A 15,825-nucleotide genomic window follows, 5' to 3' on the forward strand; every position below is an offset into this window, starting at 1 on the left:
ATCCACGCCCCAGGCAGGATTCGAACCTACGACCGTAGCAGTCCCGTGGTTCCGGACTGAAGCGCCTAGAACCGCACGGCCACAGCGACCGGCTCAAAACTGACATGAGGTAAGTGTCCTGCATATTGCCTTCGTAACACGTGTGGACTCCATCAGCCACAAGGATACACAGGGCGCCGTGATGTAGGTTAGATCGTATGCGACCACTGCTTGCATATTCAGGAAAACCATACTTCCGGTACACGGAGTGATCCTCAGTCTGCCAACATCCCTATCAAAAGAGGTCGGAGTAGCTGACAGTGCTGTATGCACTCTTTCCCATCATGAGGAAAACTGCTTTCAAACGTGGAGGAACCAGGAGTGATTAACGGATGAGACTGCAAAACGCACTTGAAGAGACTGAATTGAAAACTTATTATGTGTACCCATAGGGGATGAGATCTCCAATTGCAAGCAATATAGTAACAGTTTTTTCTAGCAAAAAACTCCATAAAATGCCCGCTCTCAGATCTCCTGAAGAAGTCTGTAACGGCGTAAGTGACTGAAAAATACTGAAAGAGCAACTAAAGGGCTACAGGCTACAAGTCGGAGTGCTGAATGTAGGAAGTCTTAATGTGATTGGGCACGTATAAAATGTGGAAATGAAAATGCAAATTTTATAAAAGGCATTTTAACCATCAGCTGTTTATTGTGCCATTAGTCATCTATCAGTAACGGCTATTAACCATTCAGGATGTAGGGTACAATACATGAGTTAAAAGAATCCCATATTCCTTTGAAGCTGAACCATATAGAAGGTATGTGAGAAGCTTTTAGCTAATCTGTTGTACCGTACATGTTGGATGTTGAATAAATACCGAATCTAGTAGATGAGTAATGGGACAATAAACAGCTGATGGTTAAGATTCATTTTATATATAAAAAAAACCTGTACGGCTGTTGAACCTCACCTTGTGGAAACATTGCAAAATAAGTAAGGGTCCAAGTTTCTTCACTGAAACACTACAAAGATACGTAATCGGACTAATATAAGGTAATACTAACATATTCAGAAAATATTGTGGCTTGAGTATGACACTTTATGAATATGTATGTAGGGCAAAAATGGAGTTACTGGAAGAGTTTAGTAATAGGAGTAGTCCCATCACCATCGAAATCAAATGATTGCCACCAGCTATAGTACATGTGCACATGCTCACGTCACAAGCAGGAGGCCAGATAGTATACTAGGAAACTTAACAGCTGTTTCCATATGTAGAGGGCGATGAAAATCTATTGCTACGAGTAATAGGTCACAGGAAGTCTAAGTAGAGGCAATTGAGTCTTGCCAGTGCTGACTGAGCTCTTTTGCAGTAAACGAATTTCCGTAGTTGTGCCCAGCAACAAAGAAATACTGATTAACAGTTACTCAACTTAATGGCAACAGCATTCGCCCTGGACGGGACGGAATTACACAGCAACCTTTGGTAAATGGAAAGGCAGCGGAACATGCATTACTTGATATTACACATTATTCTAAATACAGCTCAGATTGCAGTGCCATGGTTTGATACTGATACTGGGGCACAGGGTTGCTGGAATGGAATGTCAGAACCCAATTGAGGATACATTATAATAAAATTCCTTATGTACCAAAACATATAGTACTGCACTTTGGTAAAAACATCGACATCTAGACTACAATAGCCGGCACTTAGTCAATAAAAAAAAAAAATACAATTTGAGTTCAGAATTTACCGGCATATTTACTGATACCTTAGTTTCGAATAAGTCAGTAATCATTATGTGTTCTTATGAGCTTCATGATGGGCACTATTCAAGGCTAAAGAGTTCAGTAGTAAGTCCCATTGCGTCTGGGATCCTGAGTGGTAAACAAAGAAGGTTGACTTCAAGTTGCAGCTCATTCTTTTAGCGAGATGGCAGCGGATTGTAAGGTGTCGCAGTTATACACGTATCCTGTGATCAAAACAGAACTGGCTAAAGTTTTTGGGGGTCCAAAACTGCAAAAATTGTCTCAAGATGTTGAATGCTGATAGCGAAAGTGGTGGCACTGCTGGGGATCAACCAGACAAACCTAGTGAAGGCGTCAATCGCTACCAAAGTAAAACAGTGTCTCCTTTCGGTACGGGGCAAGAGCCCCAAGTAGTCAAGGTAGAGATTGTCCATTGGCTAAAACCCTCAGATTGACTGCAGAAAAGCACTCCTAGATGGATTTGGCCGCCTTGCATTGCTAGCGCTCAGTGACCAGGCTCAGAACATCGAGACCCACACCTCTCCAGGTCAACTTCTCCCAGACGCTTAGCAGAGTTTTATGGAACGCCCGGTGACTTCCACACAAGGACCGATGGAATATCTAAGCACACGAGGGATTAGGCGCTAAACTACACATAACCTGAATCTCTCATCCCCTCGCGGACTGGAAACATAGTGAACACTTTTACAGGAAATATCCTGGAACAACCATTCCAGCTTTCGACTTACCATAAATTGACTACAGTTCAGCATCTTCTTGTTGTTCTGCTCTAAGATCTGCAAACAGGACAGAAGCTGTGTCAGGGCTCCGATATTGCATACAAGCTGGACCTTAGCCTCGGGTTCGTCACTCACATCCACCACTTGAACGTTTGAACGCTTAAACACTTGCATCAGCAACTTGGTTCTGCCCCCCCCCCCTCCCCACCCCCGAACCCCCCTTTATTATGACAAACACCGAACGGGGGAACGTGGAGATCGTTGCTGCCATCTTGCGTAGCTGAGCCAAAACCCAACTGTGGGCCTGGTTGTCAGTTTCCAGGCGCAACTGACGATGTTCCCAATAAATCTTGTAATTCTCTAATGTGAGCTTCACGGCCAGTGCTTCCAATTTATACAGTGAGTATTTGGTTTCAGCTAGCGACAAACCCTTGTGGCATACGCAAAAAGTCTCTCTCCATACTGCTTTATAATTGGACATTCACCAGCTCGAAACTGGAAGTGTAGGTTTAAATGATCAATGGACAGTTAAAAGCAGGGGTCCCTAATACTAGAGCCTTGCTTCCTGCCAGTTTTAATAGCTCAAAGGCAGCTTGTTGTGTTTCACCCTATACAGATTTTCCACCTTCCTACGTAAATTGTTAATAGCAAAGAAATTCACCATTGCCATAAAACGGGCTGTGGCCTTCTTGTCCTTCGGGACCAGAAACTAATTGAATGGAATCCCTGGGCGTGGACGATGGAGACCCATTTTCGAGACATGATGTGTCGCAAAATGGACATCTCTCCAAGGCCAAGGATTTAACGGTCGGATCTGTTTCCCTTGTGTCTCTAAGGACCTGACAGCCGTGGTCGAGATGCTCCACGAAACATGATTACATAGTCCAAGTAATTACAAACAAACTTGAACTTAAAGCCTCCAAGGTCCAGTAGACGCGACTGCCACACCTGTGGCCAGGGGACCTTATTAAATTCAAATAGGTTGTAGTTTGTACAGAATGCCGTTACAGGATTAGACTCCTCTGCTAAAGGGTTCTGATTGTAGGATGGTTTACATCCAACACTATAAAGGCCTTGGCCCCCACAAATCACATACAGCAGTTGTGTAATTCGGGGAGCACAACCTTCTGATTAATGCCGGGTTCTCAACCAAAGGTATAAACCCATCCACATGAAGCTTAGGAACCGGAAGTATAGGCACAGCATAACGTGAGAAAGACGGATGGATGGCATCATCAGCAAGTACCTGTTTGATGATTGTGCGGAGTTTTCGCACTTCAGGAGGTGACAACCGGTAGGGAGTCTGGCACAACTAGTGCCGATCCGTGAGCTGAATCTGCTGGATATCGCAAGTTATTCCCAACCTCTCAGTTAACAGATCCGGAAATTCGTCCGTGACTCTTGTTAATTGAGCAGCTTGGCCATCGGCTAAATGGCTAACTTTCCAGCTGCCCACTCTCTGCCTTTGCCCCAGTGGTTGTGCGCATCTCCTCTGACCTGAATTTAAAATAATAAGACCTCCTGCATAGTCATCCAAGTACTGGGACACTTGTAAATTAATTACAGCCCATAAAGAGCTTCACGGCCGAATTTTTAAACATCGAAGTGCACAAGTAGCAATCAGAAACCCTGAGTTTAAATCGAATATGTGCAACGCCCATCAGCTGCTTGACACACCTAACTGATCACATTTAGCCCCGGAAATTTTGTTAATTGATTATAATGTTAATGCCAGTCATAGTCCTGGAATCTAGCAGAGCACATACATACTTATTTCCTAACACTGCGGACGCCTAGAGCAGCCATCATCCACTCTTCACGGCGAACCGCCGACGATAAACTGGCGGGAGTGTTCATGTAACGCAGACCGTGCGCGCCCCTCCCCCCTCCCCCCCCCCCCTTGCTTCTGGCCAGTCCCATGGATGATTTACTCGTAGTTTCCCCAGAATAGAGGGAATAACTTTTTGAAAGGATTTACCACAGACAGATGCTCATCGTTGCAAGAGAGACACAGTCCGCTGGAAATAAGCTAGTTAAATACCACAGTGGGAACCACAATGGGAATGAGTGCAAGTTGAATATACAACCCATTTGCCGTGCTGTTCTCTTAATAGCTTTCCCAAGGCACACCCCTTGGTAGTAAATCTGTCCCTGGCTAGCGAACCCTCCTGAATAATTCACACCTTTTGACGGGAGACTGAGCCCTGTTGCTTACTGCTGACAATCAACTGCACTACGCCCTGCACTATCCTCTCCTCTCTAAGCCAAGCCTGGAAACATGGCTGAGAACATGGCGCTCATATTCCTCGCAAACCAAAGCGCTACCTTTTGTTACTGACGACTATCGCCAGAGAGCTCTACCCACTCAAGCTCTCCTCTTTAACCATGCATCTTCCTTCTGCTCCCTGCTGTAACCACCAAAGATGCTACCTATCAAGAAAAAGCAAAGATCACTTATTCGCCACATGTGTGATCGATAAAACGCGCTCCATGGCTCACCGTTCACACTCTTATCTTTCGTCAGTACATACATCAGCACTCCTACATTACAACCCTACTCAGGCGTAATCTTCGCATTGAATTGATCTTTAGTAGTCCAGTGAGCGCAGTTTCATATTTTAGCTTGATCTTCAAACACCTGATGTCACAAATTCGCATATTTTGTATACACAATTTCCACGAGACTTCCTTGGTTACAATGTACGTCAGCACTGGTTATACAAATTGGTGTCGCCCACTGCTAGAATCTCAAAGCAAAAAAACAAAATCCATTAGTACGAGATATTCCTATTACAAAATAAAAGTGATACATGGTATTATACACCTACAGGCAATACATTATTTTAGTATTTCGTATGGGTTAGACACCGCCTGAACTTCATCAAGCTTGAGTAATTGGTTTCTATTGTTGATAAACTGCTTAAAGTATAGACTTCTACTTTGGAATGCTATTCTTGTTTATTTGTTTGGAAGAAACAGATTACACGACCATTATTAAAACCTACATAAATAACACTTTCCTCGAAATCGTTATTGCTTCACTTTTAGCAACATAAGAAAAGGCGTTGTTGTTGGTATAATCGCTACAACCGTGCTGGGCGGAAAGCATTTTCCTATCTACACAAAATGCTCCCATGTTCCAAAAGCATATTATCAGTCTTTTAAAACCTCCACATTCGATATGTAAAACTATTTCATAAACTTTCGTCTCCATCTTCGGGAGTCACCAGATGCAAACTTGAAAACTGCCGCGAGTCTCTCGCAGATAGGAACGAGTCGTTAGTAAATTGACGCGTACCAGTCCGAAACCCTGCGACCGAACCGCCGAATCTTTCCATCAGTAAATGGGGTATGTTCTCAAGTGACTCCGTTGTTTTAACCCCTCCACTGACAGAATGACCCGCTTCCTACTTCCGTATGTATAAAGCCAATACGGACTTGTAGCTATCACGCCTTTGCGCTTACTGCTACGTATTTTAACCGTAAATAGCTCAGCCCTAATGGTAAGAGTTAGTAGTGAATTCTGGCGTTATTAATCTTTGAAGGCAGCACAGCTGCCACAAGCTCAGCTCACTTTTACTCCACTCCTACCCTCGCCATTACACCACATTAACTAGGTGCTACATGGACCTTGCTAAATTCACTTGCGTATACATTTTTGACCGTTACTCGCCAGTATTTACCTATTGGATTAGTACACTCCTAACCGGACTATTTCTCAAAGAGCTGTGATGATTGAACGGGTTCGATCCACGGCCTACAGTGCCCTACAGTTCACACGGTAACACTGCCTACCTGACCCACTTAACTTGGTAGTGAGCTTATGTATCCAATCACCACTGCTAGCAGCAGTAGATAATCCTATCAGCACGACGAGAGCAGCAGACTTACCGTCGAATCCTCCTGAAAATACTTATAACTACGGTCGCCAGCTCTGAAGGAGCAAAAGAATAAATCAATTTTTTGGCTCGTTTCAGAGTGAAACGGCTTGAGTTGAATTTTAAACTTAATTCTGAATATTACTATTTCTGATCATTCTAGGTGATTCTACAAAGCAAATACTCTCTCAATTTCTGTGAGTTGGCTTGATAATTACCACCAAGACAATTTAAGCAACTTAATTTAACAAACTTCTACCCTTCAACTTATTTAATGATTTTGGGATATTACTCTTTGGACAATTGCTATAGAATTAGTTAAGTGACTTTCCTTGAAAGGTTACTCAGAAAAATTTAAGTAACTATAAATAGGCGACTCATTCTGGTGTGACCATTGCTCTTTTCTACATTCTTAAACGCTAAAGTATTCTACAACCAAAGAAATTGTAAATGAAAGAGGCGATGGTGGCCTCAGTCTGATTTCACTACACTATGTTTCAGGTTACTATACTTTACAATGAACAACATGCGTCGTAATTTTACTCATTACTATATTCTGTCCTCTGCACTTGCACAAAAGAAAACTGGTATTCTCCTTTTACATGTATACAAAGTTCGACTTAACAATTTCAAGCAGTCTTGCCTTGGGTAGATGTGTCGGTGCTGGTGGTGGGATGCATGTGGCTAACGCAGCTCTTCACGCCTCATGCCCTTAATGGCGGCTGGAACTACGAGCTGTAGCACTCGTATAAGCTACTGCACGTCCGCCATAAAATCTGGGCGCAGGAACTCTTACAATCAGCCCCAGTGGCATAGAGACGGCTTCGACAACCATTCGTCGCGTTCTACTCCACAAACGGCGACGATATTCGCCTCTTCGCTGTTGCACAATCACTTTTGCGTGAGCACAGTTACGCACGTCCTGTCACGTCAACACTCTCCAGGCCATTCCCTTGTTCAGTCCCTGTGTCTCCAGCTACCTCTAGCTACGCTCGCATCACCAAGAGTGGGGGCGTTCCCCTACCACCTTTTCACCGAAATCATTTAATATTTAAGAATATTTATGTTTATTACCCTGGAGTTCATACCAGTCATAATAATTTACTACTAGCGCTTTATAACATTAAATCATACAGTAATAGCTTATAATTACCAAGAAAAAGAATACATTTGACTCCGATAGCTTAGCGCATTGTCTGAGACAGCGCTAATTCCCAGTTTCGCCGATAGATGGCATCAGGGTGCACTCCCTGGCAGTCTCACACCAGCGCGCCCGTTTCCGACGCGCGGGCTCCAAATTACTGTCAGCCCACCATCATTTCAGTTCCGTTACAACCCTTCAGTATTGTAGACTGTTATCGAGGTATGAACTCAAACAGAGAAATAACTGTCGCATGGATTTTATCTTTAGATGTCACATTGAAACAAATGGGACTCGAGATGGATTTATCCTTTGACAAAATGGACGAAGCTATGTTACTGTGCAGTGATGCGCAAGGCGTGGTTTAATTTGTGGCGTCCGTGCTGCTCAGCGGTGCAGTTGTTGTCTACGCCTTGCCCATGGCAGTCAGGTACGCGCGAGATTTCTACTGGAGAGCATCTATATGGCCGATGTGCAACACCGGCCATGATGGCGCGACGCTGCCGACTTCGATGCGCTGATAATGCGACAGTACAACGTTGGTGGCTTCCTCCCAAGGCAGTACACGCTTTTCGAGTCGGTCTACTGAACCATTTGTGTTGTAACAACGAATGCAGCAGTTACAGTAAGGACTTAAATAGCCGTTAGTGTAACATCGTTCACGTTTTTGCTGATTTGTTATAACATCTGCAATTAAGCCGTTCCCTCATTTGATGTTTCGCATGACTTTATTTTCTGTCGTGATGCGTTACCAATTAGTGTATTATTTTATGATGCAATTGGTCATCATAAAGGCATTAGTGTGAATCTGTATATACAAAAATTTACTGTTATTCAAACTGGATTTAGTATCGTAATGTTCATTACTCTTTAGTGGAATTTATGGTACGCTCAGGATCGTTTGAAGGTTGAACTGCAAGTTTTAAGCCAGCAATACCAGCCAGTATAAATACAGCGACGAAAAAAAGTCACGACACCCAAAACTAATTAACTCAGAGTAACTAAATTTTGCTAATATATTATTTTGGGTAACATATTTCCGTGATTAACAATTCAAAGTCACAGGTCAATGCAAGCCCGAAGTAGACCATCCCAAAAGAGAAATGCTGGTACATTAATAACCGATGTAATCTACAGTATGTTGAACACAAGTAAGTGCCGTACAGGTGCCGAATGTCAGGTTGTAGGAGTAGTTATATGCTCTGTTGCACTTGGTTTGTATTGACAGTAATGCTGTTTTTGGATAACGCTGTGTAACACGCCCGGGAGTACAAATGGGGGGGGGGGGGGGCGGTGGTACCTTATACTGGTTATCGTTCTTGGACCATTGCTTGACCGTGCGCCCTGTCCACAACACGTACTTCATAATCCCGCGGCGGTTGTACTGTTCTGCTCCTCACTGCTGCTGGCTTGCCTGAAATTATCTATCGAAATATGCAAGCGGGTTTAGGGGAGCCACTCAACGTCAAGCACAACACTGTCCTACGTCTGAACATGTATATTCTGAGACGATAAGGAATCACAAGTTGCACTGTTCACATTCTAAGTCGTAAATGTTTATCCCAATTAACAATCTTGATGATTATCTGTCCACAATATCACTCAAGACGAGCGTACGCGTAACCGACACGACGCAGGTGATTCTTGATGATGCGGAAGCCGAATGATCGAACGAAAGTTCTTACGCTCGTCACGCATACAGATATCTGGTAATAGTCCTCCTTGACACTAGTAATCATATAACACTGTCCGTAAAGTTAATTTTTCAGTTTCTTAGTTCTCACTTGTACGAGCGTGCGCGTAACTGTCGCGGCGCGGCTGATTGTTGATAAATGCGGAACGCGATGACCTAACGCACGTCCTCACACTCGCTACAGGACACTGGCACTTGACTGCGCTCTTTCATGGTAACTAATTTTTACTGATTCACATTATTTCATTCCGGGAGACCGAACACCGGCGCGGATGATCGATGCTGTGCAGCACGCAACGAGAGGATACATAAATACGTTATTGGCTCGCTCATTTTTTAATTACTTCTTGACGCACGTTCCTCTGAACCATTTCCATATCATCACTTTACTGTATTTCATCACTTTACTGTATTTCGTCACTTTACTGTATGTCGTCACTTTACTGTATGTCGTCACTTTACTGTATGTCGTCACTTTACTGTATGTCGTCACTTTACTGTATGTCGTCACTCTACTGTATGTCGTCACTCTACTGTATGTCGTCACTTTACTGTATGTCGTCACTTTACTGTATGTCGTCACTTTACTGTATGTCGTCACTCTACTGTATGTCGTCACTCTACTGTATGTCGTCACTCTACTGTATGTCGTCACTCTACTGTATGTCGTCACTCTACTGTATGTCGTCACTCTACTGTATGTCGTCACTCTACTGTATGTCGTCACTCTACTGTATGTCGTCACTCTACTGTATGTCGTCACTCTACTGTATGTCGTCACTCTACTGTATGTCGTCACTCTACTGTATGTCGTCACTCTACTGTATGTCGTCACTCTACTGTATGTCGTCACTCTACTGTATGTCGTCACTCTACTGTATGTCGTCACTCTACTGTATGTCGTCACTCTACTGTATGTCGTCACTCTACTGTATGTCGTCACTCTACTGTATGTCGTCACTCTACTGTATGTCGTCACTCTACTGTATGTCGTCACTCTACTGTATGTCGTCACTCTACTGTATGTCGTCACTCTACTGTATGTCGTCACTCTACTGTATGTCGTCACTCTACTGTATGTCGTCACTCTACTGTATGTCGTCACTCTACTGTATGTCGTCACTCTACTGTATGTCGTCACTCTACTGTATGTCGTCACTCTACTGTATGTCGTCACTCTACTGTATGTCGTCACTCTACTGTATGTCGTCACTCTACTGTATGTCGTCACTCTACTGTATGTCGTCACTCTACTGTATGTCGTCACTCTACTGTATGTCGTCACTCTACTGTATGTCGTCACTCTACTGTATGTCGTCACTCTACTGTATGTCGTCACTCTACTGTATGTCGTCACTCTACTGTATGTCGTCACTCTACTGTATGTCGTCACTCTACTGTATGTCGTCACTCTACTGTATGTCGTCACTCTACTGTATGTCGTCACTCTACTGTATGTCGTCACTCTACTGTATGTCGTCACTCTACTGTATGTCGTCACTCTACTGTATGTCGTCACTCTACTGTATGTCGTCACTCTACTGTATGTCGTCACTCTACTGTATGTCGTCACTCTACTGTATGTCGTCACTCTACTGTATGTCGTCACTCTACTGTATGTCGTCACTCTACTGTATGTCGTCACTCTACTGTATGTCGTCACTCTACTGTATGTCGTCACTCTACTGTATGTCGTCACTCTACTGTATGTCGTCACTCTACTGTATGTCGTCACTCTACTGTATGTCGTCACTCTACTGTATGTCGTCACTCTACTGTATGTCGTCACTCTACTGTATGTCGTCACTCTACTGTATGTCGTCACTCTACTGTATGTCGTCACTCTACTGTATGTCGTCACTCTACTGTATGTCGTCACTCTACTGTATGTCGTCACTCTACTGTATGTCGTCACTCTACTGTATGTCGTCACTCTACTGTATGTCGTCACTCTACTGTATGTCGTCACTCTACTGTATGTCGTCACTCTACTGTATGTCGTCACTCTACTGTATGTCGTCACTCTACTGTATGTCGTCACTCTACTGTATGTCGTCACTCTACTGTATGTCGTCACTCTACTGTATGTCGTCACTCTACTGTATGTCGTCACTCTACTGTATGTCGTCACTCTACTGTATGTCGTCACTCTACTGTATGTCGTCACTCTACTGTATGTCGTCACTCTACTGTATGTCGTCACTCTACTGTATGTCGTCACTCTACTGTATGTCGTCACTCTACTGTATGTCGTCACTCTACTGTATGTCGTCACTCTACTGTATGTCGTCACTCTACTGTATGTCGTCACTCTACTGTATGTCGTCACTCTACTGTATGTCGTCACTCTACTGTATGTCGTCACTCTACTGTATGTCGTCACTCTACTGTATGTCGTCACTCTACTGTATGTCGTCACTCTACTGTATGTCGTCACTCTACTGTATGTCGTCACTCTACTGTATGTCGTCACTCTACTGTATGTCGTCACTCTACTGTATGTCGTCACTCTACTGTATGTCGTCACTCTACTGTATGTCGTCACTCTACTGTATGTCGTCACTCTACTGTATGTCGTCACTCTACTGTATGTCGTCACTCTACTGTATGTCGTCACTCTACTGTATGTCGTCTCTCTACTGTATGTCGTCTCTCTACTGTATGTCGTCTCTCTACTGTATGTCGTCTCTCTACTGTATGTCGTCTCTCTACTGTATGTCGTCTCTCTACTGTATGTCGTCTCTCTACTGTATGTCGTCTCTCTACTGTATGTCGTCTCTCTACTGTATGTCGTCTCTCTACTGTATGTCGTCTCTCTACTGTATGTCGTCTCTCTACTGTATGTCGTCTCTCTACTGTATGTCGTCTCTCTACTGTATGTCGTCTCTCTACTGTATGTCGTCTCTCTACTGTATGTCGTCTCTCTACTGTATGTCGTCTCTCTACTGTATGTCGTCTCTCTACTGTATGTCGTCTCTCTACTGTATGTCGTCTCTCTACTGTATGTCGTCTCTCTACTGTATGTCGTCTCTCTACTGTATGTCGTCTCTCTACTGTATGTCGTCTCTCTACTGTATGTCGTCTCTCTACTGTATGTCGTCTCTCTACTGTATGTCGTCTCTCTACTGTATGTCGTCTCTCTACTGTATGTCGTCTCTTTACTGTATGTCGTCTCTTTACTGTATGTCGTCTCTTTACTGTATGTCGTCTCTTTACTGTATGTCGTCTCTTTACTGTATGTCGTCTCTTTACTGTATGTCGTCTCTTTACTGTATGTCGTCTCTTTACTGTATGTCGTCTCTTTACTGTATGTCGTCTCTTTACTGTATGTCGTCTCTTTACTGTATGTCGTCTCTTTACTGTATGTCGTCTCTTTACTGTATGTCGTCTCTTTACTGTATGTCGTCTCTTTACTGTATGTCGTCTCTTTACTGTATGTCGTCTCTTTACTGTATGTCGTCTCTTTACTGTATGTCGTCTCTTTACTGTATGTCGTCTCTTTACTGTATGTCGTCTCTTTACTGTATGTCGTCTCTTTACTGTATGTCGTCTCTTTACTGTATGTCGTCTCTTTACTGTATGTCGTCTCTTTACTGTATGTCGTCTCTTTACTGTATGTCGTCTCTTTACTGTATGTCGTCTCTTTACTGTATGTCGTCTCTTTACTGTATGTCGTCTCTTTACTGTATGTCGTCTCTTTACTGTATGTCGTCTCTTTACTGTATGTCGTCTCTTTACTGTATGTCGTCTCTTTACTGTATGTCGTCTCTTTACTGTATGTCGTCTCTTTACTGTATGTCGTCTCTTTACTGTATGTCGTCTCTTTACTGTATGTCGTCTCTTTACTGTATGTCGTCTCTTTACTGTATGTCGTCTCTTTACTGTATGTCGTCTCTTTACTGTATGTCGTCTCTTTACTGTATGTCGTCTCTTTACTGTATGTCGTCTCTTTACTGTATGTCGTCTCTTTACTGTATGTCGTCTCTTTACTGTATGTCGTCTCTTTACTGTATGTCGTCTCTTTACTGTATGTCGTCTCTTTACTGTATGTCGTCTCTTTACTGTATGTCGTCTCTTTACTGTATGTCGTCTCTTTACTGTATGTCGTCTCTTTACTGTATGTCGTCTCTTTACTGTATGTCGTCTCTTTACTGTATGTCGTCTCTTTACTGTATGTCGTCTCTTTACTGTATGTCGTCTCTTTACTGTATGTCGTCTCTTTACTGTATGTCGTCTCTTTACTGTATGTCGTCTCTTTACTGTATGTCGTCTCTTTACTGTATGTCGTCTCTTTACTGTATGTCGTCTCTTTACTGTATGTCGTCTCTTTACTGTATGTCGTCTCTTTACTGTATGTCGTCTCTTTACTGTATGTCGTCTCTTTACTGTATGTCGTCTCTTTACTGTATGTCGTCTCTTTACTGTATGTCGTCTCTTTACTGTATGTCGTCTCTTTACTGTATGTCGTCTCTTTACTGTATGTCGTCTCTTTACTGTATGTCGTCTCTTTACTGTATGTCGTCTCTTTACTGTATGTCGTCTCTTTACTGTATGTCGTCTCTTTACTGTATGTCGTCTCTTTACTGTATGTCGTCTCTTTACTGTATGTCGTCTCTTTACTGTATGTCGTCTCTTTACTGTATGTCGTCTCTTTACTGTATGTCGTCTCTTTACTGTATGTCGTCTCTTTACTGTATGTCGTCTCTTCACTGTATGTCGTCTCTTTACTGTATGTCGTCTCTTTACTGTATGTCGTCTCTTCACTGTATGTCGTCTCTTCACTGTATGTCGTCTCTTCACTGTATGTCGTCTCTTCACTGTATTTCATACCAGTCTCAGGACTGAAGACCACAACAACAACTATATTTCATCACTTTACTATATTTCATCACTTTACAGTAATAACACTTGTAGCAACACTTCGACTTGAATACTAACAATGCACAGCTATCCAGAACATAACAGTTCGGTGTCCCGCGCTCGACTCTGCAGACGCGGGTGCTCGCAAAGATATTCCGCAACCAAGCCAGCGATATGACACTACGCTTACAGCTGGAGTCGTCGTCCGATGATGTCCCATATGTGCTCAATCGGAGTCAGATGTGGAGAACGAGCAGGCAAGACAACATGTCGACACATGGCGATATGTGATCTTTATAATCTTGGAAAACACCCCACGGAACGCTGTTCATGAATGGCAGCGCAAAAGGTCGAATCACCAGACTGGCGTACCATTTTGCACTCGCGGTGCGTGGGATAGCCACCAGAGTGTACCCCAGACCACAGCTACAGGTTGGTCGCAGGCCCTCAGCTGGCCGCCTCCTCACCATTATTGGCACCGCGGCAGAACCAACTTTCATCAGAAAATACAACAGACCTCCACCCTGTCCTGCAATGAGCTGTCGCTTGACACCACTGTGGTGGTTCGGGGTCAGGGTGTCTGGCTGGGACCTGTCCTTCAAGAAACTGATTTGTAACAGCACGTTGTCTGTATGGTGTCAACTCCTGCTCCGTTGGGGTAGACAGATAGACGGTCAAGAAAGTGAGACTAGTAGGGTTCCATTTTTACCGGTGACGAAATCCTAACAACAAAAGTAGCTACGACCGTTACTGAAGATGAGAACCACATAAATAATTCCCCCTATTCATTATTCGAAATGTTCTAGTTGCAGTCGATACATCAGCATATTAATCGTACCTAAGCTTTCGAACCAAATCACGTTTACAGGAATGCAAATAAAATCCATTTGCCTATACACGTGGTAATTCAGATCCCAGTATTAATGCCACCACGTTTTAGAAGTGCGAGCATTCCCATTGCTAGCTATCTTAAGAAACACTTCCGCTAATGAACGTTTTCTGGCTGTGGCGAGTCTAATGCGGAATTCGAAACATTATAAAATAAGTTTGGCAGCTATGTAGCCGTTTATTTCCTGGGGTGGTGCAGAATTATCCTACTAAATTTACTCGCTAATAACAGTATTTCGTTATTTCGATAAAACATCCCGAATGATAATTACATGAGCGGTGACAATAAGGTAGAAAATTCATGTTTTTGATTCCACAAAGCTCTACGCAACAGAAACTGCATATCATTTTGTCATTTTATTTGAGAAATTGCCAGCTTATTCATGTCTGGGGTAATAATAGAGGGCTGTTCGCCTGAGTTGTCTGCTAGCGTAGTGAAAGGTCTTTGCTACTGCAAGGGAGGTCTGGATTGTTTTCGGTTTCAATCTCAATGGTGGCAGATAGACTATTAGTAAAGCAATTTTAAGAAATTCTCGCTCCCCCAATACGTTTTATTGCCATCTTTATTCTGAACCGGTGCCCTGTGGATGTTAATATGAAACTCTTGCAGAATTTCATACTTGTTATTGCCTACTTTTTCCGCTTCTGTCAATAACTGAATTGACTTAAGTGAGGCACTGAATGATTTTTAACGGAATTTCTTTATGAATCTTTCCGCATTGCTAAATTTGCACACTTTAACGGTAGGCCAGCAACGGTAATGCAGTATGACCGGTCTGAACGTTGACACAGACCGTTTCGCGGCCGAATGCACATAATATTTTGCTAATTCGTAACCATATGGAGTACTTTGTCTTACTAAAACAGTTATGATATCTCGATAAGCTGAAATT

At 43.2% G+C, this 15,825-nt stretch overlaps 1 protein-coding gene across 1 annotated transcript; it reads right to left on the reverse strand.

Moving 5' to 3' along the window:
- Positions 1-4,837: 4,837 nt before the first annotated feature.
- On the reverse strand, positions 4,838-14,012 carry LOC124796072 (paternally-expressed gene 3 protein-like). Its single transcript, XM_047260158.1, has 2 exons — positions 12,347-14,012; positions 4,838-4,902 (listed from the first exon to the last, which is right to left on the reverse strand). Exons 1-2 carry the CDS (start codon positions 14,010-14,012, stop codon positions 4,838-4,840), a joined length of 1,731 nt encoding a protein of 576 aa, XP_047116114.1.
- Positions 14,013-15,825: the final 1,813 nt, after the last annotated feature.

This window comes from Schistocerca piceifrons, chromosome 4 (assembly GCF_021461385.2).
Source record: "Schistocerca piceifrons isolate TAMUIC-IGC-003096 chromosome 4, iqSchPice1.1, whole genome shotgun sequence".
Taxonomy (NCBI): domain Eukaryota; kingdom Metazoa; phylum Arthropoda; class Insecta; order Orthoptera; family Acrididae; genus Schistocerca; species Schistocerca piceifrons.

Excerpts from the sequence above, each read along its gene's own strand:
- LOC124796072 (XM_047260158.1), bottom strand. The coding sequence starts at position 14,012 with ATGAAATACAGTGAAGAGACGACATACAGTGAAGAGACGACATACAGT. Across the intron at positions 4,903-12,346 it reads CAGTAAAGAGACGACATACA|GTAGCATCTTTGGTGGTTAC; the intron begins GTAAAGAGACGA and ends TTTTCTTGATAG.